The sequence below is a fragment of the Gobio gobio genome, assembly GCF_949357685.1.
Source record: "Gobio gobio genome assembly, chromosome: 1".
NCBI classification, from domain to species: Eukaryota; Metazoa; Chordata; class Actinopteri; order Cypriniformes; family Gobionidae; genus Gobio; species Gobio gobio.
In genome coordinates, this window is record NC_137097.1 from 68,371,792 (window position 1) to 68,398,360 (window position 26,569).

A 26,569-nucleotide genomic window follows, 5' to 3' on the forward strand; every position below is an offset into this window, starting at 1 on the left:
TAAATCTGACGGCACGCACACGACAGCCTGGCCTGCCATGAACGTGAGATGACGTTTCACGGCCAAATCAAATAACCAATCGGAGGAGAGCCCTTCTAGCCAATCATAGACGAAAAAGGCGGTACCTTCCCCTACCATCCTGGGAAAAAAAATATCGCCACCGGGGGCCCGCTGGCATTTTGCTCATCGTTTTCCTAGCGGACCACCGGCGGCAGCCACCACTTTTCCGACAGTGGTCCGCTACCGAGCCGCTGGTTTATAATAAATGTTTTCTGGCCACCCACGGACGATCCACTGGTCATATGATTCACAACTGGGTAATTATAGTTAGATCCAATATAATAATATTTAATGCAATAATGAATCAAAAACAAAGTACACAACTGCTAATAACCATTGTATATGTATTTTTTTGGATAGAGGCAACACAAATGCGTAGCTAAACAAATGGAAATAAACATAAAATAACTATAAACATTATGATAGCCTATTCAAAATATGTACTTTTGTTATATATATATATATATATATATATATATATATATATATATATATATATATATATATATATATATATATATATATATATATATATATATATATATATATATATATATATATATATATATATATATATATAACAGGATACATAAGACTGTATTATTATAAGATTAAGACTCGGGTGCGCAAGAAAAGTAACCTGCGCATGCATTTTATCAGATGACGGTGTATTTAGTTCAATACAACACATGTGTAAGGGATGATAGTGTTGATGATTTACCTTGGATACGAGCGAGAGGGAGCCTGCGGTGTATTCGCGGTGTAGAACGCGCTCTGACGCGGACCACAACAAACGTGCCCAGTGTAAAAACGCTCTGAGTCTAAAACTCAAACAGGGGCATTTCTGCCGCATATCTTGAATTTTATGGACATTCTGGTACTGAAATGGTTTGGTTAACGACATTCTAACAATACAGGTTTTGGAACAACACGAGGGTGAGTTACATTAGGTGTTTTTATTTTCTTTTAGGGGGAACTAACCCTTTATTTTATTCCCAGATTATTGAAAGTCTTTTATTTGGCCATGTACACTCTAAAAAAAAAAAGGTTCTATATTGCACCAAAAATGGTTCTTGGCTCGTAATCATAGGGGAACCTTTTTTAGTGCTATATAGCACCAATTTTGGTGCTTCAGTGGTTCTTCAGCGGTTCTTCAGCGGTTCTTCACCGGTTCTTTGACTAAGGTGCTATATAGCACCTCTGAAGAACCGCTGAAGAACCACTGAAGCACCAAAATTGGTGCTATATAGCACTAAAAAAGGTTCCCCTATGATTACGAGCCTTTTTTTTTAGAGTGTAGCCTACTGTATCACTCGATCTGCAGTCTCTACACGTGAAGTAAAATCATTTCAAGTTCATTTATTTATTTGAAAAGTAATGTATCTGTAATATGATCATGCATGCTCAATTTATAAAAGTAAAACTAAACCATTTATTTTACATGTTTTGTAGCCTACCTGCTCTCTGTTAGCAGACTCTTCGCAAAGTTAGCATAGACATCAAAACAAACATCTAATACTCTATAAGCAACACTGGACAATTGGATAAAATAATATTATTTCTCGCTATATGTGAACAAGACTGAAATTACATTATTCTGTATCTTTTCTCGGGTATGCCTATCTCTGTCATATTCGCACATGAAGGGTTCTTTCATTGCGTTGGTCATAATTTATCTTTGGCTGCATCTTCCTAATTCGGAATATGATCAAAGATTACATATGTGGACGTGTTCGGAGAAATTAGCCATTGAAAAAATATATTTTAACTACCAGTAAATGAACGAAATGACTGAATGGAATTCAAAGTCGTCAAGTCAGTAAAATTAATCTCCAGTAGCTATCACTGCTGCGTAAGGGTGCAGTTACATTCAACACAACGTGTATAAAGAGAGCTTATTTTATCTATAATCAAGAGCGTAGCAACCGCTATAGCCCGCGTTTTACAACCATTTGAGCGATTGCAGACTGAGTGACGAATCATTCATAAACAGACATCACTTGCGCGCAGCCTCCTCATTGCTTCTCTGCATTGGTTATTGGTTATGACACAATAAAGTGCTCTTTTCATCACACACCGCCACAGCAAAAAACGCACATTGCAACCAGTTTCAGAACATTGTTTGGTGCGATGTGATTCCAAATTTACGGGGGCCAGAGGGGGGGCCAGGCTTGTTGACACGGGGGCACCGGCCCCCCTGGCCACCCCCCTAGAACCGCCACTGGTTGTGTGTGTATTTTAAACTTTACCAGTATCGTTATTCTAGCTTGAGAGTGAGTAAAGACATCTTATTTGTTTATATTCATAATGATAAAGTTAGATTTTTATGTGATTCTGACATGATGTCACTACATGCACATCTTCTCCGCTCGTCTCAGGTAAATAATGCGTCTTTCAGCTGAGCTGATCATGGTCGGCGCGTTCATGTGTTTTGGGGGCGTGGCTTTGGAAAGAGCCCAGAAGGGAGAAGGCGGAGTGAATGGAAATAATGAGCTGTCTTTAAAACAGTCGTGAGAGGTCTACAGACACTCAATTTTCATACTTTCTTTTTCAGAGTACTTACATTTTAATTATGTATCATATATAAAGAAAGTTTAAACAAATTTGTAAAAAAAAGTTTTTTAACCAAATCCTACCTACCCTACCTTTAAAGGCTGGAATACACTAAGTTTTTTTTAAATCTGAACAGATTTTTAAAACACTAGGCTTCATACACTTGCCGACTTTGTAAATGGTTACAGAGAAAAGCTGGGCATCATACATTACCAGACTTTAAAATCGTTCAGAACACAAACTGAAACAAGCGCCTGGTTGCTAGGAGACGCATGACAGACATAACAACAAACATGGATGTGCAGGAGATGAGCGCGGTAATTTTTGTATGCTCAGTCAGTATCAGCTCATCGGTCCTCAAATCGGAGAAAAAAAGTTAAAAAAAAAGAGCCAAGCGCAATTGGATGAAGTCTTGGGTGGGTAGACGTGGCCAGTATAGTCTCTACAGATTACAGCGGGAGTTAGAGGTATGTTTTTTCTGTGCTGAGTCAAATATTGAGTTTAATTTGTAAGCGTGTTCTGTTCGTTTATAGTTATTGTATTTAATTTTATTGCAACACATGTAGATAGAGGACAGCTTCGGTTTCAGAAAAATGCTAAGAATGGACCATGAGGAATTTAACATCCTTCTTGGTATTGTTGAACCTCTAATCGTAAAACAGAATACGAAAAAGAGACGAGCCATCACTGCCAGAGAAAGGTTGTCATTAACCCTAGGCTTTTTAGCAACAGGTTTGTTCGTATGATATCTGGTGCTTTACTTAAAAAATAATAATGTGATCATTTTATAAATATAATATAAACTGTGTGTGTGTGTGTGTGTGTGTGTGTGTGTGTGTGTGTGTGTGTGTGTGTGTGTGTGTGTGTGTGTGTGTGTGTGTGTGTGTGCGCTTCATATTGTCATTCATTTGTAATCCCAAAGGAAGCTACAAATCATTAAGCTTTCAGTACAGAATAGGGGCTTGCACAATCTCTAGGATTGTTACAGAAAAGACAGAAGCATTGCACCAAGAACTGAAAGAAGATTACCTAAAGGTAAGAGAGAAGCGGAGTAAAAAAGCATTTTTGATGAAAAGCATGAATGGCATGCTTAAAATGACATATAGTATGTAAATCTACACTTAAAATCAAAAAGGATAAACAACTGATCATGACAGAATGATAATGATAACAACTTCATATTTAAGTCAGTGTACTGTTGGAGTAACTGAATAACTCCGGGATGTTGGTTTATTTCGAGTCAGAGGGACAGTCAGACACGTCTAAAAGTGAGTAACTTTATACATTTGTGGATTAGTGCTTACTAGAGATGCGAACCGTTTCGAACGATTCAGTCCGATTTGGTGAACTGGTTCGACCGGTTCACTAAAAAAAACCGGTTCACTAAAAAGAACCGGTTCAAAAGAACGATTCGTTCGAGAACCGGGCATCACTAGTGTTTTACTTTCGTTTTATATTTCTGCTTCCAAAGATGCCGTTTTCCGTTCTTTTCATTTAAAGTGGTGCGCTATCACACCACGCGTAACATTAAATCAGTCGAATCACGTAAAGTCACGTGTAAACGCGTATTGAGCTGCGAAAGAGGCGATGTTCGTCCGAGACTGAGAGAAACACGGACCGTTATCCTGATCACAGACTTTGGGCTTCCGGTGTGCGCTTAAACGGACAAATACACGCAAAACATGTCAAAATGCCCGTCTTGGGAATTTAAACACGTTGGTGAACAGGATAATTATTCTGTGAGCTGGGAAAGTAATCGAATGATTGTCAGAGTATAAGGTCGGTTCAGTTGGTCTTAAAATTGACAAAGACAAAGTTTTGCTTTGGACCCCCAGAAATCCAGGATCTGTGTCTCGCTTTTGGCCAGAAAGTTAAGTGTAAGTATTATTCAAAGGTGAAACTCATGTACTGTATGCTAATACTTTTTTCATAATGTTTTTATTTTTTTCATATTTTCTTTTTAGCGTCTGTGTCTCCTCAGAGATGAAGTTCATTTGTTTGACTCTCCTGCTCATTAGTGGAATTACAGATTCAAGATCAGGTAATTTATTCATCATTGTTAATAATACTCTGTATTTATCATTTTGCACACTTCTGTTTGTCTGGGACAACATTAGGGTAAAAACCTTTAGGATGTGTAGCAGGGTTGCCAACTTTTAAGATCAGGTTGGAGTGAGATTTTCTTTTTTTGGGGGGGCGGGTGGGTTGGGGGGTGGGGTTTAGTGGCTGACAGTATACGACGGTATATCGATTTCGATTTCAGTATCAATTCATAGCCTGCTGTACATATAAGGAAATAAGGATATGTACGTTATTAACATTTTAAATTTTCACTTTTAAAGAAATCTAGTGTTTGATCATATCTAAATATTTATTCAAATGCAAATCTGCAATACTTTTTTGAGCAACTAGATTAGATACATGTATATTGATTAAAGAGCCATAAAGGCACCTATAGGGGGTAATGGCATTACAAATGGAAAATATTATTTTTCGAGCCACAAAATGACTCTAATTTGCCTCTTTGAATAAGAATTCTCTAATTTAACCTTAATTACTATACTAATTGTAATATAAATAATAAAAATATTAGAAGAAAAATATTTTAAGTGGCCATTAACCTCTTAACAAGCGCCCCATTTTTGTGGAATTTTTTGAAAACGATATACCCAAATGAAAATGTCTGCAGCTCTTAAACCCTATGGTCTATATTCATAAACCTGGTCTTATTTTAAACTAGACACTTGAAATATTGCTACCCAAGAGTCATAATAACTCAAAGTAATATGGGAACAGAGTAATATACATGTAAATATACATGTAAGTGACTCACGTTTTTTGTTTTTTGTATTCACTTAGGGAAAAAAATATTATAATTTAATGTTAAGAGCCTGAAAATAACTTAAATATAAAACTGAATGTCTAATCATGTCATGATTCAAATATGAGGATGATTCTCTCAGTAATGTAGCTTCTGTGAGCTTTTATGTCAAGAAAAGTCTAGGCGTCATTTCAAAAAGGCCATTTATTTCAGAACATTTGCTATTGTAAAGAGTAGTTTTTCATTCAAATAAATCTGCAATAAACTGCAATATACTACTAATTATAATGGATAAACAGTTACTGAAAAACTAAAGCAACTATTTACAGAGATTACAAAGTGTCAAAAACTCATTTAGCTGATGGGAAGCGTCAGTGAGAGACAGCGCGCTCCACTGGAGTTGCGCCATGGAGAACGTGCAGCCAGCGCGCAAACTGTATTCACCAAAGCCTACTTACGCAAACTGCGCAAGATAATGCCTTTTGATTGGTTACTAAGTCCATCAATCAAACCTTTGTTGGAAAGGCATTGGCTGGGCACCGAGTGCCTTTATCCAACGAAAACCATGGGCGCAATGATTGACAGCTCACCAAGCCTGTAAGGCACTTCCTCTATATGATGCATCCCAGAAGAGTCTCTGATTGAAGGAGAGAGACGAGGGAGGGTTTAAAATACGTGGGAGAAGCCATTCTAGCAGGGGGAGTTTGCCAGACACGGAATAGAATCGATATTTCATTGAAAATGGACATGATTGATCACGCTAACTCAAAACTCTCTTGCAAACAACGGAGGATTTTTAGTTTTTTCCCTATTTTTTCGTTGTTTTGGATTAAAAAGTGGGATGCATTTTGAAGAGTGGACTCTTACACAGAGATGTATGCGGGTGTTTATTGGATTCGTCCGATCTGATCTGAACGACAGGAGATGAAAGATGAGTAACGCTGATATTTTTCTAATGTTTACATGGCCGGTCCTTTAGGGTTTCATTTAACCCTTTCCTCTCTGGTGTATTTATTGCAAAAACAAGTTCAGAACATGAATCTTGAGTGTTTTAGCTTTCAAATGATGCATAGTTTGTGATAGTTGATTGAATATTTTGTATAAAACAAAAGTAAATAAAAGTACACACCCCCCCACTTCCGTCAACCCCCCCGTCCACGAACCGGTGCGGGTTAAGAAGTTTTAATGCACCATAATTATTGCACAAATAGTATTTTGTACCAAAATATCTTAAAATATTCAATTTTATTTAACTAAAATATAGAACATTAATTCAATTGAAAAATAGTTAAGGTGTATGGTCACTAGGGGTGCACCGATCCGACTTTTTCAGTCCCGATACCGATACCGATGCCTGGGCTTTGTGTATCTGTCGATACCCGATACCGATCCGATATATTGTTGAATTAATAATAAACTGTATATCTTCCACCTTATACCTTCCTTGAAGAGACTAAAGGCACCAGACTTTACTAACTAAACATAACTAAGACAAAATAACAGATGTATGTAAGGTGTTGAATTCTTATTTATTTAAAAAACAATTGTGCATTCAAATCTAAAATAGAATGTAATCTAACTTCTTTAAATAAATAAAATGTAGCAGTGGAAACAAAAAACAGTGTATTGGTCAAACATACAATAGTAATCTGACAGTTACCAAACATTTTTTACACTACAGATAATTGTTTTGGTATATAATCATATCAATATTAAAAAGTAGCATTACAAATTAACAAATAGTCTAATTTTCTACCATATGCAATTTAATAAAACATTTCAGCTAGCTAATAACAACTTTGTTCTGGTTTCACCTCACTCCAGATTAAATGATTGTAGGCTAGGCCTATTTATTTTACTACACATTGTCAACAGAAATAAGATGAAATACTGTTGATAATTAAAAATAATTCTTACTACCCACTCTTGCTAAAATGGGTAAGCACACTTGTGTTCTCATTTCAGTTGCGTTCTGAGTAAATTAATAAACTGAGTTCATGAGTTCAGTGTTGGACAGATCAGTTGTTCTGGCCAGTCGTTAAAATGATTCGGTTCAAAGGAGTCATTAGGTCACGAATCGGACATTAGCAGACGCGTTGTGTGCGAATCCCGTCTGTTAGAACATCGCGAAAGATGTCAACACACAGAAAACACTTCATAACTGGATATAATTTGTCTCCCGCTTATTGAAAGTATGCTTTATGTCAGCTGGTCAGAGAAGAGTCAATGTTTTTTGAGCGCAATTCACACCCAGTGATAATTCAAGGACAAAATTGTCCGAATGTGTCACGTGCAACATGGTTTCGGTCTTCCGAGCTTTTGATTTGGATTAATATGTGAAATATGAGAGCGAACACTGATTATTTTGAAGACCCAGAGAGCGCGCGCGGGGGAGGAGCTCTCAGATCGGTCTCTCTGTCACTCAGTCACAAGCGCAGCATCTGTTCTACATCATTCATAAATCACAATAACTCATCAAATTAGGCTTTGGCCGTCAAAAAAATGTCAATGCAGGAAAGACCCTGACTTTGCAGTAATACCCGCGAAACAGCGACGAACTAGTTGGCGTGGCAAGCGTGAAATATCTCCTCCACACAGCCGACTCTCTGGCTCCCTCCCTTCTAGCATGCGACACACGTGAAGCTGACGAATGACGTAGGTTCTGCTGCGACGGAAAAAACACCTGGATCGGCTTGTGGATCTGTTAATTTTTCCGATCCCCGATCCAGCTATTTTGTCAGTATCGCGGCCGATATCCGATCCTAATATCGGATCGGTGCACCCCTAATGGTCACATTTGACCATCAATGAGTATGAGTGTGACCAATTAGTAAGGTATACCTGAGGGCTAAATACAATAAAAAACATTAACATTAATGTTAAAATTGTTGCATCTCCATCACTCTCCATTATAAAACGATCCTGTATGGTTGACGTAATAATCAATGCACACTATGCTGTACTGTTTACCAAAACTTGCTGCAAACACCTGTAAAGTGGAGCTGTTGTGTATCCGCTTAAGCCATTCAAATGTATTGACCCAGCGCTAGAAGTATTGAGAGCTCCGTGAAGCTCGTGACCGCGCGCCGCCGGGAGATGAGAGAGCATGTCGCAACTCCGTTTTTCAACACTCTGGCTTTAACTGTTATGCCATATTAGCGCCAAAACGCTATTTATTGTTTGAATTTCGCATTAAACCTTAAAAAATGTAAAAGCTTAGACTTTGTTTAATATGAAAAGCAGGTTTGGCAATTTGGCGTGAGATTAAGTTGGGCAGCGTGAGAGCGTGAGACTGAAGGCCAATTTATACTTCTGCGTCGAGTGCACACAGAGGGTACGGCGTATAGACGTCAGTACGCACTGACGCGCACCTCCCCAAAAATGTAACAACGCGTCAATTCTACGCGGACCGCAAGCGATGTGATTGGTCTGCCAGAACCCTTCCCTCAGGTCAATAAATAAATAAAAAATCTGCGATAGGAGTGTGTGTGTGTGTCCAGAAATTGGATGATAGTTTACGTCTGCTATAACACAATATTTTGCAGTCCAGCGATTCTTTATGGTAGTAAATAAATACATAGATCCGCTGAGTATAGTTTATTTATTTTCTCATTAAAACCAAATATGTTAATCAGGTATTGTATATCAAGAACAGGGACACATTAGGGTACATTTCGTGAATGAAGTCTCCGCAACAGCAATCGATTGCTCGAGCCACTGCTAGTGAAAACAGCGGCCTTGATTTCACAAACACATTCCAGCGCCAGATCGCCTTATTTAACTTTACTAATCAACTAGAGATGCATAATTTGTATTAGATACAACAACTCAAGCTGCAAGAAAAGCCGCTCTCTCACTGCTGCTGATAATCCGACATGCATGTACACATTCTACACAACAAGCTGCTTCTTCTTTGGCTGTTGTCTTGATTACACCATCATGCCCGAGGACACTGCCCACTAGCGTCTGCATGTGTAATTGCACATTGACGCAGACAACAGCGCAGAAGTATAAATGCTCACGACGGCGTCGGCTACGCGCGTAGCCTACGGCGTACACTACGGCGTACACTCGACGCAGAAGTATAAATTGGCCTTGAGCCTGAACGCGTGAGAGTTGGCAACCCTGGTGTAGTTCAGACCTGCTCTCTTTCTCTTGTAACAGAGTGGTTTGAAGTAAATTATCAGCAAAAGTTTATTTAAAAGTGAACTAATCCTTTAACTGTCGTACATTTGAAGAACACAAAACCTTCTTTTTCCCCTCTTGTAACAGAGTGGTTTGAAGTAGTGGGACCTGCAGGTCCTGTATTTGCTTTAGCTGGTGAAGATGTGATTCTGCCCTGTTCAGTCAAACCCAACATCAGTGTTGTGGACATGAGAGTCGAGTGGTTTAGACTTGATCAGAAAGACTCAGTAGTGCATCTCTATGATGATCATGAAGACAGAAACACAGAGCAGATTCAGTCCTACAGAGGGAGAACAAACCTGATCCATCAAGAACTACAGACAGGAAACGCATCACTCAAACTCTCATCAGTCCGAGTCTCTGATGAAGGACTTTATAAGTGTTTTATTCAGTCCAAATCCAGGTATGATGACGCCACTGTTGATGTCAGAGTTGAAGGTGAGGAAACCAGTGAAAACTAGCATGATCTGGTCACAGAACAAACTAACTCAAAAAAGGCTAAATAACAACATAATGTTCTTCTCGTTGATCTGTAGCTGTAGGAAGTCCTCTAGTGATCACTGTAGATGGGTTTGATCGTTCAGGAGGGCTTCATCTACAGTGTGAATCTGAAGGTTGGAACCCTGAACCTGATCTTGAGTGGCTGGACAGTGAAGGAGTCAGTTTGAGTTCAGAAACTACAGAGACACACAGAAACACAGACGGATTCAGTGTGAAACACACCATCACTGCACATCACAGTAACGGCAAGATTCACTGCAGAGTCAAACTGAGACATCACATGCTGGAGACACAGATTATCACCACAGGTAAGTACTGACACATCTGTTACTGTACTTGTCTGTCATGTTCTCATTATATTTTTGATGCAGTAAAAAGAATGATTATGAGCTCATTGTGAAGCTAGAAGCAATATCCCAGCTAACAGGGAACGTTCTCATAACTTTGGCTAGTGTTCTGGCAAGGTTCTCTCAACGTTATGAACAAACGTTCTTCCTTAACATTAATAGAACGTTTGTTCAATATACACAATATACAATATTGTATATATTGTATGTACTGTTCCAATCACTTCTATGGCCACAGGTGTATAAAATCAACTCTAGGTCGCTCTCAGGAGCTCAGTGAATTTGTAAGACTGGAAAAAACTAGCAAATGCCAGAATGTCTGATTGAGGAATGAGCACTCTCTGAGAAAATAAAGGAAATTAGCTTCTGAACCCACTCATGCATTTAGCGTCCCCATCTGAGAAGACGTCACGCTGTGTGAATCATCTAAGAATGACTTTAATTTACATGCCTTTCCTTTCACCTGCATCTTCCCCCATCCCTCCTCCAGAATTCACCCAAAATCTATATGGTTTAATGTGAATTCTCACTATACAGTATTATAGCTACATGTCTGATATCGTTTGAAATGTCTCAGTGCGACTGGTACAAAGATCTCATCCCCACAGAAGTAAACAAAAGATAATGAAGGTTTTAAGAGTTTAGAGATATGTTGCCTATTAGGGATGCCACAATTCTCAATATAATATTGAACCGTTCGGTACGGCATTCACGGTTCAATACGCGCTTGTGAATTGCGTTTTTTTTAAATGAATTTTTACACTTAATTTTTAAGGTTTTGCACTTAATTAATTATTTTTCTACAAATTCTATAATTTGCCTCCATCCCAATACTGAACAACGCGACACACATTCACATCACATGTTAGTGGTAGAGTTATACTCACGGAACACTAGAGTTATTCACAATCATGAAAGTTCATTATTTGCATGCGTTTTAAAGCCTTGCCGGCTCAACATGCGCTTTTCCGAGCGCGCACACTAAACGCCTGTCAAACACGTGATTACAGAACTAAGTAGTCATCTTACTGCGCTAATACTGTCAAATACACACAAGGTTCACATAAACACAGTCGGTTATGTCTAAAGTGAAAGTAAAATCTTGTGTGTCTGTATATTAGATGCACGGAGGTCTTAAAATGACAGCAGCGCAGCCTAGTGAACACGCTGTCCTTAAAGGGACAGTTCACCTCTAAAATTATGTAATTATTTACTCACTCTAATATTGTTCCAAACCTGTATTCATTTCTCGATGACAGAAATTTCATTTTTGAAGGAACTATCCCTTTAATGTTAATACAACAACAAAAGACAAAGAGAAAATCACTAATTGCTCTTGACTGAAAAACTAATACAGTAGCTTTAATAAGAATCCATGTATATTGTATGGTTACCGAACCGAACCGAAAACCGTGGTTAAAAACCGAGGTATGTATGGAACCGTGGACTAACTGTATTGTTGCATCCCTATTGCCTATTATGGTGGGTGTACCTTCAGCCATTTGGTATTTTGTCAATACAGGTCTATGGGACAGTGATTAATGTAAATTCCCATTGTTAACACGTTTCCATTTGAAAGAGATTTCTGTCTGGTCTGAGTATATAGGGAAATGTTGCATCTAGTGTCTACTATATGCTCAGCGTTATGTAATTTTCAGATGTCAGGTATGCATCTTTTACTCTTTACTTCAGAGCATTTGATGTTATGTATTGGTTATCTTTGAATTCATTATGTAATTGGCGTTATACATTTACCTGACTGTTAATAAATTGTTACATTTGGATTTATTCTGACTTACTCTGGAATTAACTATCTCTAGTAGATTATGGACAGGTATAATTTCAACAAAGGGTTAAACAGAATAATTAAATGTGTAGTTAAACTATTAAATATAAATGACCAAATAACCAATTGGCATTCTAACCTAAATTCGAGATTATGATAAAATGGAGTCAGATAAAGATGAATTGGAATTAAATCCCTTTTCCCAGCTGAAAAGACCGAACGCGCAATAGACCTTCACCCACGGATCGTTAGCCTTCATTGGGATGATTGGGCGGGCCTTACAACTTCAAGCGTGGTACCATGCAATAAGTCCATTCGTGAAATTTGCTCACTACTAAATATTCCACGGTCAACGATTAGTGGTGTTATAACAAAGTGGAAGCAATTGGGAACAACAGCAACTCAGCCACGAAGTGGTAGGCCACGTAAAATCACAGAGCGGGGTCAGCACATGCTGAGGAGCACAATGCGCAGAAGTCGCCAACTTTCTGCAGAGTCAACAGCTACAGACCTCCAAACTCTGTGTGGCCTTCAGATTAGCTCAAGATCAGTGTGTAGAGCTTCAGGGAATGGGTTTCCATGGCCGAGCAGCTCATCCAAGCCTTACATTACCAAGTGCAATGCAAAGTGTGGGATGCAGTGGTGTAAAGCGCGCCGCCACTGGACTCTAGAGCAGTGGAGACGTGTTCTCTGGAGTGACCAATCACACTTCTCTGTCTGGCAATCAGATGGACGAGTCTGGGTTTGGCGGTTTCCAGGAGAACGGGACTTGCCTGACTGCATTGTGCTGAGGGATGGGTATCGTTAGGGTTTTAATGATATTTCTACTCTTCCCGATACTCCTTATCGATCCGGTACTTTAACAGTATTCTTACCGGTTCTTTTTGTTATATATTTTTTAATAAACAAACCTAATTAAGAATATAATTAGCATTGCTTTATAATCAGAAAATTAAAATATCTATAGCAAAAGAAACAGCAATGTTTGAACAAAACAAATATAAAACATCTATTTGTAAATGGACCAGTGTGCCGGCGTTATTTGTGTTTTATATGCATAAGATAAGATACAAGAACAAAGAAACAAAGTTCAAACAAATGTTAAATACACAATAAAACAAAGACACAAATTAAATAAACAGTGCTTTAATTTCAGGAAGGTCTACGAACATTAAGTAATACGGCCTACAAAAAAAATCTAATAAAGTAATCAAATGTAAAATAAGCATCAATCTATCAGTTTATACAGTGAGAACTATGCAGCTTATTAAAGCTAAAGTTATTAATTCAAAGCTGTGAGTATTTTCTCTTTGCCTTTTGTTTGATTCACATTGTCTCAATTGTCAGCAGGTTTATTAGACGCTGCCCCTTTAAGACCAAATGCAGATTTAAAGTCCCTGTAAAGGCAATTCTGAGATTTGTTTCTAAACACATTATAAATGTTAGAAATGTGTTGCTGAAACACATTACAAAGACTGTGAACTATGAAGTACTGAATTCAGAAGTTAGACCGTTAAACAGTTTTTCACCGTTGCTGTGTTCAGGATTTTCTGGGCAAAGCTAAAACGGTGGCTCGATGACGCACTGGAGCCACCGAGCCTAGCTCCTCCCCTAACACGATCATAACTAGAGCACATTCGCATCAGTTCGATCGCGAGTTACTGTTAGTACTGTTAGTTACTATAGTCAACAACTTACATAACAGCTTACAAAACAAAAACGATGAAGAAGTGGATTAATTTTGTGAACAGCAACCTTGATGGAGAGCTGAGGATCATCACCGACACCTACCTCTGCAGTGACTTTACACCGGTTCGTTTTACAAACTTTCACCGGAGACAACTGGGATTCACTGATAATCCGCTGCAGAACCGACTATCCCCCGCCAAGGCCTTCATCCTCCCGTCCCGCCGACATCTGGTGCGTCGTGATCATAGACGCTCGTGATCAGTGTTGTCTTGTGTTCTACTGCCGCTTTCCCGCGAGTGGGCGTGGTTTCGGCGCCGACAGCGGACACACCCCCAGCGTTTGAGAGCAGAGAATGCTGCTCATTTTTTCAGGTTTTTGATAAGCTATTTTATGTACTTCCCGGATTTTTTTATGATTCAAATTTGGCTGGGTGGTTAATAACACATTTATCTGTGGTGTGAGGAACTCAGAACACATGTTTAGTTTTGACTTTACAGGGACTTTAATAATATAATTCTCCCATTTTTTCCAAACTATTTACGCCCATTTAAGATTTAAACTGTGTTTAAGTGAGTACTCTCCACGCGGTCATTTTGACATGGGCTATTTGTTGTGTATTTAATTGTTTTTGAAGCGCATAATGTGCACGTCGGCCCGCACACATAAGTCGCCTTGAAGTTGGAAACAGCATCTCTTGCATGGATTATTGTGAATTTAATAGCATCTTTTTTATTATCAAACACATCCCGCAATTGATCAAGAGTGGAGACTGCATTTCACAACAATCGCAGTTCACGAGTTTGTGTGCTCATATAATTTAGTGAAAGTGGTAAACAGATTTGGCTTGCTGTCTGCTATAGAGGGGCTCGGAGAGGATATTCTACCCGAGCTCCAATTGCCCCCCTATAACAGGCAAAATTGTACAAAAGGAGGAGCAGGGGAGGAGGAGGGATGCAGCAGGAACTAAAAATGGGATGAGGTAAGCTGCTGGTTTTATACCTTGGTATTAATCGGAAGATTAGATGGGCGTACTCCTCCCGAAATGACGTTTAATAACTTCACATTGTGCTAAATCTGAGGTTAAGTTTGGGTTTAGGGAAAAATGACAGCACACTGCTGTGAAGGAAAGGAAGTTGCCCTAGACGGAACGTGTTTTTAATAATTTTACCTCATATCTTCTTTTTATAATGGAAATCGAAAATAAAATTATATTAATATCACAGGCCTAAAGTGTAACCAGACTAAACTTTTGTTAGTTCTCTTAACTATCGTCACTCATTAAGCAGGAACTGTTGAGTTGTGCGTGCTGTAGCTCCACGTGAGCTCTCTCTCTATCTCTCTCTCTCTCTCTCTCTCTCTACTGCGGTCTTTCATAATTTAGCACCATGGGCTCATTTAATACTGGGTTTTGGTAACCATCCCTAATTGTGCCAAGTGTAAAGTTTGGTGGAGGGGGATTATGGTGTGGGGTTGTTTTTCAGACTTCGCTCTGAAGGGTTCAACTTCTGAGCTGTCCACAAACAAACCTAGCTGAGGTTTGAACCCCCGACCCAATGACCTGTATGTTTGATTCTAAGATCGAGCAAGGCTCCCTGAATGGTTAGAAGAGGTGCTGTGCCTTGATATTTAAAGAGAGCAGCTCTTTATTCTGCAGAGATATCACCTTTATTATCATCAGGTCATAGGTGGGCACAATGGGCAGCAAGAAGCAAGAAGCCTCCAACGTATTCAATCCATCCATCTCAACATCTTTCCTTTGGACACCATTTCTAAGGTCTTCTTGGAATGTCTATGTCTATGTCTTTGATCTTCTCTGCGTCCTCCTTGTGGTGTCCCTTCATAACTGTCTTTGGAAGCTGATGTTTGTGCAATCAGAGGAAAGTGAGGCTCACTTTTCACACAGTCACAGTGTAACCTATTAGCTCTGAAGGGAAATATGAATAATTATTCATAACTCATTATGATTATTTATTATGATTAGTTATGAATATTTGAATCAGTTAAATAGATTAACTTGATGTAGCTACATTAACATTACAATCGTTCAATCAGTTCGTCCTAAGGACATTCAGTATTGATTATTAATTTAATTCTTAGAAATTTATATTTTTCATGGCCACAGAAATATAATTATTTATTTGAATTGACCTAGCATTAATTTGAGCATTAATTTGATAGGAGACACAACAGTATGAGGTTACATGAAATGGTAAGCTGCAGGCATGCATCAACTAAATAACATAGAAGGGACACTTTACAAGACAGTTATGTGTGTACATACAATGTCCTGGGGTGCATGTTTATTTATAGATGGTTTGTCTATAACTTGAGGCAAAAGAGTGTGTTTTACAGGCTTTGTGTCTTTCCCATGTGGACTTTTTATGTGGCCACATTCTTTTGAGTTGTAAAATGTCTTATCAGTTGGTAGCTCTGGGACCCTTCTCTGTTGTGTTGAGGGAAGGTCTGTTACTAAGCACAAAGTTTTTAAAACATATTTGTTAAATGTAACAGGCGATTATGTGTCTGATTTTCCTCAGTCACTACAACAGTTTCTGAGATTCGTCAAGTCCCACTCCACCTTTTGCTTTGAGTTTCCATGTTTTGCTGGCGTAATTGTGATCAGGATAAAGGGGATATTGAACAGCCTAACCTTGGTCGCTGCATCTATGACCAGTGTATTCTTGATGAGACACGTCCTCTGGAAAACTGCAGACACTTTCCGTCTGCTTCTGTCCCTCCAGATAAACTGCTGCACTTCTCAATCAGCTGTCCTTAAACCATCAGTGGAGCATTGGTCCATGTACCTCCCACTCTCATGGATTGGTCTTTTCTCCACTTCTTTACTTTGTTTGTATCTGAGAGTTCTGAATAAACACGAGTCCCAGTCACGTCGAGTCCGTTTTCCTTCTTATTCTACCAACTTGTAACACATGTAATGTACCATTACAGCTGTCGAGATGAACGAGTTACGAGTAAGTGTTGATTATAGCATTATTTTTAGATATGTTCCAATCATATGAAAAGCGTCAGTGACGCGCATTGAGTACACAGCGCAAACAAAGACAACAGCAGTAATCAAATGTAATCCAGTTTATTGTGGGGACAGCTGGCTAGCCGGATACCCTCACGCTTACCCCCCGTCTGCTTAATCTCACGCCACGTATGGCGCCTCCGCTGTGGGCCAGATGCAGTACTGGGGGTCGGTGATGTTGAAGGCCGACCGGTCAGTGCAGCCCGAGCTTCGGTGTGCGTGAGGTTTATCTCTAAAGATGTGGCTCTGCCGATGTTGAGCAGAAACTCACGACTGTATTGTCACCATTGTTGAGGTTTGAGTTTTTTGACTTTACTGTGTAGAAAGTTGAGTTATTAACGAGAAGACATTTGAAATAATGTTTCAGGAACATCATACTAACATTAAAAAAATCTTTCACTGACATCAAGAAAACATTTGGACATTTAACGTTCCCATAACCAAAACAATGTTTGGAAAATGTTCTTAGAACAGAAACTTGTTAGCTGGGTAGCAGCATTAGGTTTATAATAGAATAATTAAAAAATGTATATGTAAAAAAATGCTTGACTTAATGCACTTAATTGCTTTGTTTTGCAGATAATATGTTTATTTCTTGGAGGACATCAGTCATCCTGATTTCAGTGGCTGTTGTGCTCATTGTGATCGCTGGGATACTGATTGCTCTGTTTGCTCATAAAAACAGAGGTAAAGTTCTTGTTTTATTATTATTTTATGTCAATAAATAAGGCATCCTGGTAATTTTTAAAAACATTTTGTAGTCTTTTTTTATATATATTTTAATTTTTCTGAAAGTCATGAACAATGTCATTTCCACCACATCTATAATTATTGTGTTAATCTGTGATGAAAACTTTCCTTTGTTGAACAGGTTGAATTTTAAATTGCAGTTTTTATACAGTGGGATCAGTTTCAAGGTCTGCAAACACTTAAAATAGAATCATTTTTACTAGTGCTCTCAGTGTATATACTCTATAATGTGTTCACTTAACTTTTTGAGTTATCAGTTACATTTAAATAATATTAAAGGGTTAGTTCACCCAAAAATGAAAATTACCCCCTGATTTACTCGCCCTCAAGTCATCCTATGTGTATATGACATTCTTCTTTTATATATTAATAAGTTATATTAATAAATTCCTGGCTCTTCCAAGCTTTATAATGGCAGTGAATGGTTGTGTCGTTTTTAAAGTCCATAAAAGTGCATCTATCCATCATATAACTGCTCCACACGGCTCCAGGGGGTTAATAAAGGCCTTCTGAAACGAAGCGAGGCTTTTGTGTAAGAAAAATATCCATATTTAAAACTTTAAAGACTAAAATAACTAGCTTCCAGCGGTCAGCGGTACGCAAGTCGACTTGTGCTAAAAGAGTAACCTCCGATGCTGCATTTTGTTTTGCTCTGTCCTCTGCGCTTCTGCGTTCATCAATACACATGTGTCAAGGGTTCAAGGGTTAATCTTTTAGCAAAAATATTTAATTAACAGACATTGTCTGAATTAAACTGGTCCTGCAATTTGTAGCTATTGTAGCTATATGTGAATTTAATGCTTCTGTTGTCTGAATTATGTTTTCATGTTTTTTAATTTTCTTCAGCACACGATCAACTACAGGATGAGAAGAACAGAATTCAGTATGAGAAGAACAGAATACAACAGGGTGTCTTTATTAAGTTATTAATTCATTTAAAGTCTGTTTTCAGCCATAACATATCTACTTAACAGGCCGTGTATATTCAGTTAGTTTTGTATCTAATGTCCTGTCAATGGCTACAGTTATTTATTTAATGTTTATTTATTCAGTCACAGATGTACTTGTGTGATGGCAACACAGCCTATGAACACAACTAATGATCATAACTTGTTGTATTTTGGTTATAAAAATTATATTTCAATGTTATTTTCTTATCTTTATTCTGAATTTTCCTCAGCACACGATCAACTACAGAATGAGAAGAGCAGAATTCAGAATGAGAAGAGCAGAATACAACAAGGTGAATCTGTCTTTATTAAGTTATTAATTCATTATTCATTTAAAGTCTGTTTTCAGCCATAACATATGATTTCAAGGGTTTCTGTTGAGTTGTGTGTGTCACTATTGTGTGATGAGTCTGTGCTTCAGTCCAGGATGAGCAGAGAAACACTGATGTTTCTAGTTTTGATAATGTTTTGTTTAATTCAGCTATTTTTACTTTAAGAACTATGTTTAGTGGACTCAGATGAAATAAGTTCACAGTAATAATGGCAGTTAAATTAAATGGCAGTTTTTGCAAATGAAATGAGTAACGTGAGTTTTAATTCAGGTCATTTATTTTTACAGTAACACTGTAAAGTACGGTAAAGAACTGTAAAATTAACAGTGAATTTCTGCCTAAAACTTTTTTTGCCAGTATTTTACCATTTACAAATATTACCCAGAGTGCATTGTTTTCTATGGTATATTTCTGTTTAATGGATGTTGGTCAAATTGGCCAATTTTTACAGCAATATTTTACAATGACATAAATAAATTATCATAATGTGTTGTATTTCAGTTATTAAAATGATGTAATTTCAATGTTATTTTCATGTCGTTTTCTGAATTTTCTTTAGAGAATGATCAACTTTTAAAAAGTCAGAAGATGATTATACCAAAAGGTGAATTTGTTTATATGGCTTTATTAAAATATTAATTACTTTTTAATACTTTTGTAAACAATGAATGAATATTGAATACGCTGAGTGCGCATTCATACACATATATAATTCATTATAGTTATAAAGTTATTATAAGATATAAAGTCTTCTTGGATTTTGATCTCATTATAGATCTAAAGATGAATTCTGTTTTGAACCCTTTATAACTTCATACTTTCTGTTTTTAGCTGTCACACATTTAAGAAAACACACAAGTGAGTAAAACTATTCATGTTCTATGACATTATTATTTATTTTAATAATTTTAATTCCCCAACTTCATCATCATGTCAAACATTTATTTATTTATTAACGCAGTATAGCCTACATAGAATCACTTCTGCCGCTTGACAGAGCGAGATATACAGAAAATTTGAGGCGTAATGAGTCGAATTGTCTGTATCCGTGACTGATAAGCGACCCAATGGAATGGCCACAGGTGTCATTTTCGCATCAAAATGCATCCCCCAAATCCCCAGAGGGGCTGGATGTGTGAGGGAATAAAATAGGGGACAGTGCGTTGTCTCTTGAGACGCAAACAAATCCACCTGAGCCTGACCGAAGCGGTTCCATAGGAGCTCCACCACCTCGGGGTGGAGTCTCCAATTCCCTGGCACCACTCCCTGCCTCGACAGGGAGTCTGCCGTCGTGTTCAGATACCCCGGAATGTATACTGCTCGTAGTGATAACAGTTTGCCCTGGGCCCAAACTAAGACTCGATGAGCCAACTTCCAAAGCCGGCGCGAGCGTAGCCCCCCCTGGCGATTTATATAGGAGACCACCGATGTGTTGTCCGAGCGAACCAACACATGATGGCCCCTCAGGTCTGGGAGAAAGTGCCTGAGCGCCAGGAACACGGCCATCAGCTCCAACTGGTTTATATGCCAGGAGAGCTGATGGTCGCTCCACAAACCTTGAGCTGAGCGACCACTCATGGTCGCCCCCCAGCCGGTGAGAGATGCATCCGTCGTTAGCGTTAAGCGACGACAAGGAGCCCCCAGCACCGGACCCTGGGACAAGAACCAAGGATCTTTCCACATGACTAAGGCACGTAGGCATCGCCGCGTGACCTTGATCATGCGAAACGGATTTCCCCTCGGGGAGAATCCCTTGGTCTTGAGCCACCACTGTAAGGGTCTCATGTACAGCAGGCCAAAAGGTATCACGTTGGACGCTGCTGCCATCAAACCCAGCAGTCTCTGGAACTGCCTTACAGTGACTGACTGGCCTAGCTTCATCTTGGTTACTGAGTCTAGGATCGATTTCACCCTGACGGGCGCCAGGCGCGCCCTCATGGTGCTCGTGTCCCAAACTACGCCGAGAAAAGTAGTACTCAGTTGTGGAGATAGCACACTTTTCTTTGCGTTTAACCTCAACCCCAACGCCTTCATATGAGCAAGCACAGCATCTCGATGCTGAGCCGCTAGCTGTTCCGACTCTGCTAAGATTAGCCAGTCGTCGATGTAGTTCAGCACGCGAATGCCCTGGACTCTCAGCGGAGCCAAAGCTGCATCCACGCATTTTGTGAAGGTGCGGGGTGATAGTGCTAGGCCAAATGGAAGAACCCGATATTGGAATGCCTCGCCCCCGAAAGCAAACCTGAGGAACTTCCTGTGTTGAGGAAGGATGGAGACATGGAAGTATGCGTCTTTCAGGTCTATTGTGACACACCAGTCCCTGGACCTAAACTGACACACGATCTGTTTTAGCGTAAGCATTTTGAATCTTAGCTTCTTTACCGCCCGATTTAACTGGCGCAGATCCAGAATAGGACGCAGTCCTCCATCCTTCTTCGGAACTATGAAGTACCGGCTGTAAAACCCCGACTCTCTGCTGTGGGGAGGGACCCTTTCTATAGCCTCTTTCCGCAGAAGAGTCTGTACCTCTTGTTCCATTACCAGAGCCTGCTCGGAGTTTACTACTGTGGATAGTACCCCGTTGAACTTGGGTGGGTGTGACCCGAATTGTATTCTGTACCCTTTTTCTATAGTACGCAGGACCCACTCTGAGATATTTGGCAGAAGTTTCCACGCTGCCAGAAAATCTACTAAGGGAACCAGCCTCTCGAGGCTGGCCTCTGGATTTTGTTGTGTGGGCAGTTTGGTGTCCTGAAACGGCGCGCCGGCAGGAAGCAACCGAACTGACCCACTTTGAGCCCTCCTTGGAGGGAGCGAGCATCCCCGCGCCGCTACGTTTCCGGGCGGACGTGGAGATATGCGCTCGCCGAGAACCGCTGCGCCCTGAAGCACCAGAGGTGGCAGGGTTGGCAGAACGGCCCCCTGATGGCACCGAGAGGAGACGGGTGCCTCGGCACACCGCTTCCCCTTGGAGGGGACTGCCATCAGAAGCCTGACGCCCTTGGCGTCAGGACTTCTTCGCCGGAGCCTTCCTAGAGATAAGGACGGTCCTCAGATCCGCTCTACCTCGGGAAGACCTCGGCTGAGAGCGCTGCCCCGGCCCCCAGTCTCTCTGTGGGGGAGCGCGGGTAGCAACACTCACTTTTTGTTGCGCTCTGTATGAGGAGGACGTACTCGGCTGGGGCTGCTCCCGCCCAGCAGCCCCAGAGACATGAGACTTTCTGGGGAGAAACCTCTGAAATGCCGCCGCCTGCTTTTTTGACTCTTGGAACCTCTCGACGACTGCATTAACTGAGTCGCCGAAGAGGCCAGCAGGGGAGATAGGAGAATCTAACAGAATTTTTTTATCTTTCTCCGTTATGTCTGATAAATTCAGCCACAAATGTCTCTCCGTGGCTACCAGGGCTGCCATAGAACGGCCGATGGATTTGGCCGTCTCCTTGGTAGCCCGAAGAGACAAATCTGCAGCTCTCCTGATCTCCGCGATCGTTTCTCTCCCCACTTCTACACATTCGTCGTCAATGTCTTTCAGCAGGTCAGCCTGGTATGCTTGAAGCACCGCCATAGTGTGTAAACAAGCGGCCGCCTGACCTGCTGCCGAGTATGCCCTACCCACTAAAGCCGACGTTGTTCTAACCGGCTTAGTGGGCAGCTGCGGGGCTTTAAGCGATGATGCAGACCCGGGAGAGAGATAGCTCGCGAGCGTCTCTTCTACCCGGGGCATCGCCGCATAACCTTGCTTTTTCAACCCCACAATGTTAGAATATGCAGCAGTTGTAGGGTTAAATGGACGAAATGATGCCGGTTTAATCCATGATCTCGACACCTCGGTGTGGAGATCAGGAAAAAACGGCAAGCCCCGCTTTGGAGGTTGCGATGTAGACGGCAGAAAGCGTTCGTCTAATTTACTCGGCTGACGAACCACCTGCGTCTCGGCTGGCCAGTCTATTTGCAGCCTGGCAACAGCGTGAGTCACAACCTCCAACAGCTCCTCATTAGCGTGTGACTGAGGCGGCGAAACCTCATCTAAATAATCCAGGCTCACCACATCCAACTCCTCAGAGCTAGAATGATGCTGAGCCTGCGCTTCAGCGCGAGCAGAAGAAACCGCAGCGCGTGCTTCTAACTCGGCAGCTGAAGCGTCAGATCTAGCGGGTAAAGGCAGAGATAGGGGATCACCCGTCTCTAACCCCTCCGCTAGATCCCTCTGCGATCCCCAGGACATAAGCCTTCGCTGTGCCTCAGCAACAGCGGGACCTGCACCCTGGGGAACGCGAGCCGAAGCGCCCTCCTCAAAGAGCGCTCGGCGGGATCGGAGAGTTCTCATGGGGAGCTTTTCACAATGTTCACAATCAGCTCCCTCGAGAGCTGACTGTGCATGCTCCGATCCCAGACATACAACACACAGCAGATGTGTATCCCCACCCGTGATGTAACGAGGGCAGGGAGAAGCACACTGTCTGAATTGATTCGCCATTTTATATTTGTTTTGAGAGACACACACACACTTTGATATATAGGACAAACGATTTCACATAGAGCGCTTGTGAAGACACAGAAGCTGACACTGTTTGGTTCAGGGGTGCTTTATAGTTTCCTGGTCGCTGACGTCACCCGCCTATGACGTCCTGTCACGCCATTGGACTGATTTTACGAGTGCTTCATGACGCAAACGCAGAGGCGCTTGACGCAGCGCGAGTTCCCTTGAAAGGGAACTTCAGATCAGGTTTTTTAACTCATCAGAGGTGCAGAACACCACATGGCAACTTTTTCGGCACTGTACCAAACAAAAACCAATCGTAATCATTACAAAAAGTAAAGATAAAGCGCCTAACAAGGTCTGCGTGCCTTCATTCTAATGGCTTGTTTTCCCCCACGGCATAAACGTTTCTGTGGTGGTTTCCAGTAATGCCGACCAAGTCTATAAGATGTGAAAATTATGATCACGATTGTTTATTATAATGTGCAGTGAACATTATGATTATTATGTTTGCTTGAGAAAGAACACACTGATTTAAGTTTATTATTAGTGGTGCTTGTAACTCGTCCCGCACCATTTGTGCAGATTATTTAGGAGAGGTGTGTGACTTTTATAAGCGATCAGGTGTACGATGTTCCCCCAGCAGCCGAAAACTGGGTGAAAAAGTCCCATAGACTTGACACTGGTATGAACTTTGACGGGTCATTGCTCAGAGTGAGGATTTCAGACAAACGTGTGTCACCACATTTGAAGAGTCTGGCAGGCTCTGTAAGATCATTCCTCACAATGGATATTCGTTGTACCTCTGGGGGGCAAGATCTGCCCAAAACTGCCCCATTGACACACTCTAGTGAAGGGACGGCCCATGAAACAGGAACGCTGTGTCTTCATATTGTTATATTAGGGGCTGAGGAGGGTCAGAGCGGGCATAATTTAATCTGCCTTTTCTGCTGATTTGCATCTTTACACATAATTTTGAGCAGGCACAGATCACCCTTGTTTGGGCAGCAAACAGCCAATCACCAAACACCTTCACCACTTCCTAGCCCCGCCCTAGCAACCATTGTCGAGCAACCTAGCAACCCAAACCTAAAGTGGGATGTCTTCAAACCCAAATGTCTTTAGAGGCATTGCGATCAATGATCTATATAGAGAACCGGATTGCTCATGACGTCATGAAGCCACCGCGCCGTCATTTTATAGTAAACTAGCTTTCTATTGAATTAATAGGAAATTATGATTTTACTGAGAAAACATTGCATAAGGAGACACGGTTTTTATATCTGAAGTCTCCCTGTACATTCTTACAATGCAAACGTCCTAAGTGTGTAAATGGTTAATCATTTAAAGTCAGGATTTCCCCTGCTTATTAAAAAGTTATGTTTATATTCATTAAACATGACGAACGAGACACTTCAGCGTGTGTACAAATGTCAATGTGTACAAATGTCAAAGTGTGCATTTGTAATACATGCGTAGATGTTGCTCAATCAGGAAATAAAATGCACAGATCATAATTATTCAGACAAAAACGCTGACTGCTTTTTTTCCTAGATGATGCATGACACACTTCAAATTTGAAAACAATAACAATAATATTATATAGGCTTGCAAGAATATTGTATAGGCTATTCAAATCAATTTCTGCAGCTAAACACAGATATATGTTAATGTTTAATATTACCTTCATAGAGATTTTTTTTTTGTTTGTTTGGTCAGTGAGCAGTAGACACACACACACACACACACACACACACACACACACATTAACGATTTCAATATATGACTTATCCTCTCTGAAAAGACCATTAGCATTACATATAACATCTGAAGTAACAATTAATTTACACATATATATCATAAAACAAATCCCGTAAGACTGAGACGTTGCAGATCGTGTGATTTTAGGTCAATGTTTTGGCTGTAAGTCGATGATGCCTCTGTCGGTTTAGTAAGACGGCCGCTCGAACACTTCCTGTGGCTTCACCGCCTGATGGCAGTTCAGAACGCCATGAGCAATCCAGTCATTTACAGGCATGGCCAGAATTATTGGCGACTCTGGTAAATATGATCAAATATGGCTGTAAAAATAAATCTGCATTGTTTATCCTTTTGATCTTTTATTTTAAAAAATTCAAAAAAATATAACCTTTCATTGAAAATAATTAAAAGTGGGGGGGCAAATCACATTATGAAATTAATGCTTTTCTCCAAAACACGTTGGTCACAATTATTGGCCCCCTTTTATTAAATACTTTTTGCAGCTTCCTTTTGTCAAGATAACAGCTCTGAGTCTTCTTCTATAATGCCTGATGAGTTTGGAGAACACCTGACCAGAGATCAGAGATCATTCCTCCATACAGAATCTCTCCAGATCCTTCAGATTCACAGATCCGTGTTGGTGCTTCTTCTCTTCAGTTCAGCCACTCATTCTCTACAGGGTTCAGGTCAGGGACTGAGACGGTCATGGCAGAAGCTTCATTTTGTGCTCAGGGACACATTTGTGTGTTGATTTTGATGTTTGTTTTGGATCGTTGTCCTGATGGAAGATCCAACCACGGCCCATTATAAGATTATAAGAAGCAGAGGCTGACATTAAAGATCCAGTGGTATATATAACCGTGGGCATGGGGTGATGTAGGTGCTTTTTGATCATTTATTTCATCTTTCTGACACTTTTTATCCCTGTTTACACTAAACACATCTGACCATAGAAACGGGTCCCGTTTGAAGTCCCAGTCGTGTCTGAATCTGAATCTGCTGGAGTTTGTTTTTGGATAAGCAAAGAGGATTTTTCTGGAATCCCTCCCAAACAACATGTGGTGATGTTGGTGTTTGATCATTTCTTTCGTCTTTCTGACTCCAAGACTCAACTAATCTCTGCAATTCTCCATCTGTGATCCTCTGAGAGTCTTTGTCCACTCAAACTCTCCTCTTGTGCTTTAGGACGATATCGACACACGTCCTCTTCCAGGCAGATTCAGAACATCTTTAGTGGACTGGAACTTCTTAATTATTGCCCTGATGGTGGAAATGGGGATTTGCAATGCTTTAGATATTTTATTACAGTCACTTTCTATTTTG

At 40.3% G+C, this 26,569-nt stretch overlaps 1 protein-coding gene across 1 annotated transcript in view; it reads left to right on the top strand.

The window, feature by feature from the left end:
* Positions 1-3,995: 3,995 nt before the first annotated feature.
* The window catches only part of LOC307132877 (butyrophilin subfamily 1 member A1-like), a 29,153-nt gene continuing 6,579 nt past the window's right edge, over positions 3,996-26,569 (top strand). Inside the window, exons 1-9 of the mRNA XM_079827467.1 lie at positions 3,996-4,490; positions 4,578-4,654; positions 9,707-10,057; positions 10,156-10,428; positions 17,553-17,660; positions 18,570-18,632; positions 18,904-18,966; positions 19,565-19,609; positions 19,837-19,863. Of these exons, the coding sequence (XP_079683593.1) occupies positions 4,597-4,654; positions 9,707-10,057; positions 10,156-10,428; positions 17,553-17,660; positions 18,570-18,632; positions 18,904-18,966; positions 19,565-19,609; positions 19,837-19,863 (988 nt within the window). The 5' untranslated portion in view covers positions 3,996-4,490; positions 4,578-4,596. The remainder of the gene's footprint in view (positions 4,491-4,577; positions 4,655-9,706; positions 10,058-10,155; positions 10,429-17,552; positions 17,661-18,569; positions 18,633-18,903; positions 18,967-19,564; positions 19,610-19,836; positions 19,864-26,569) is intronic.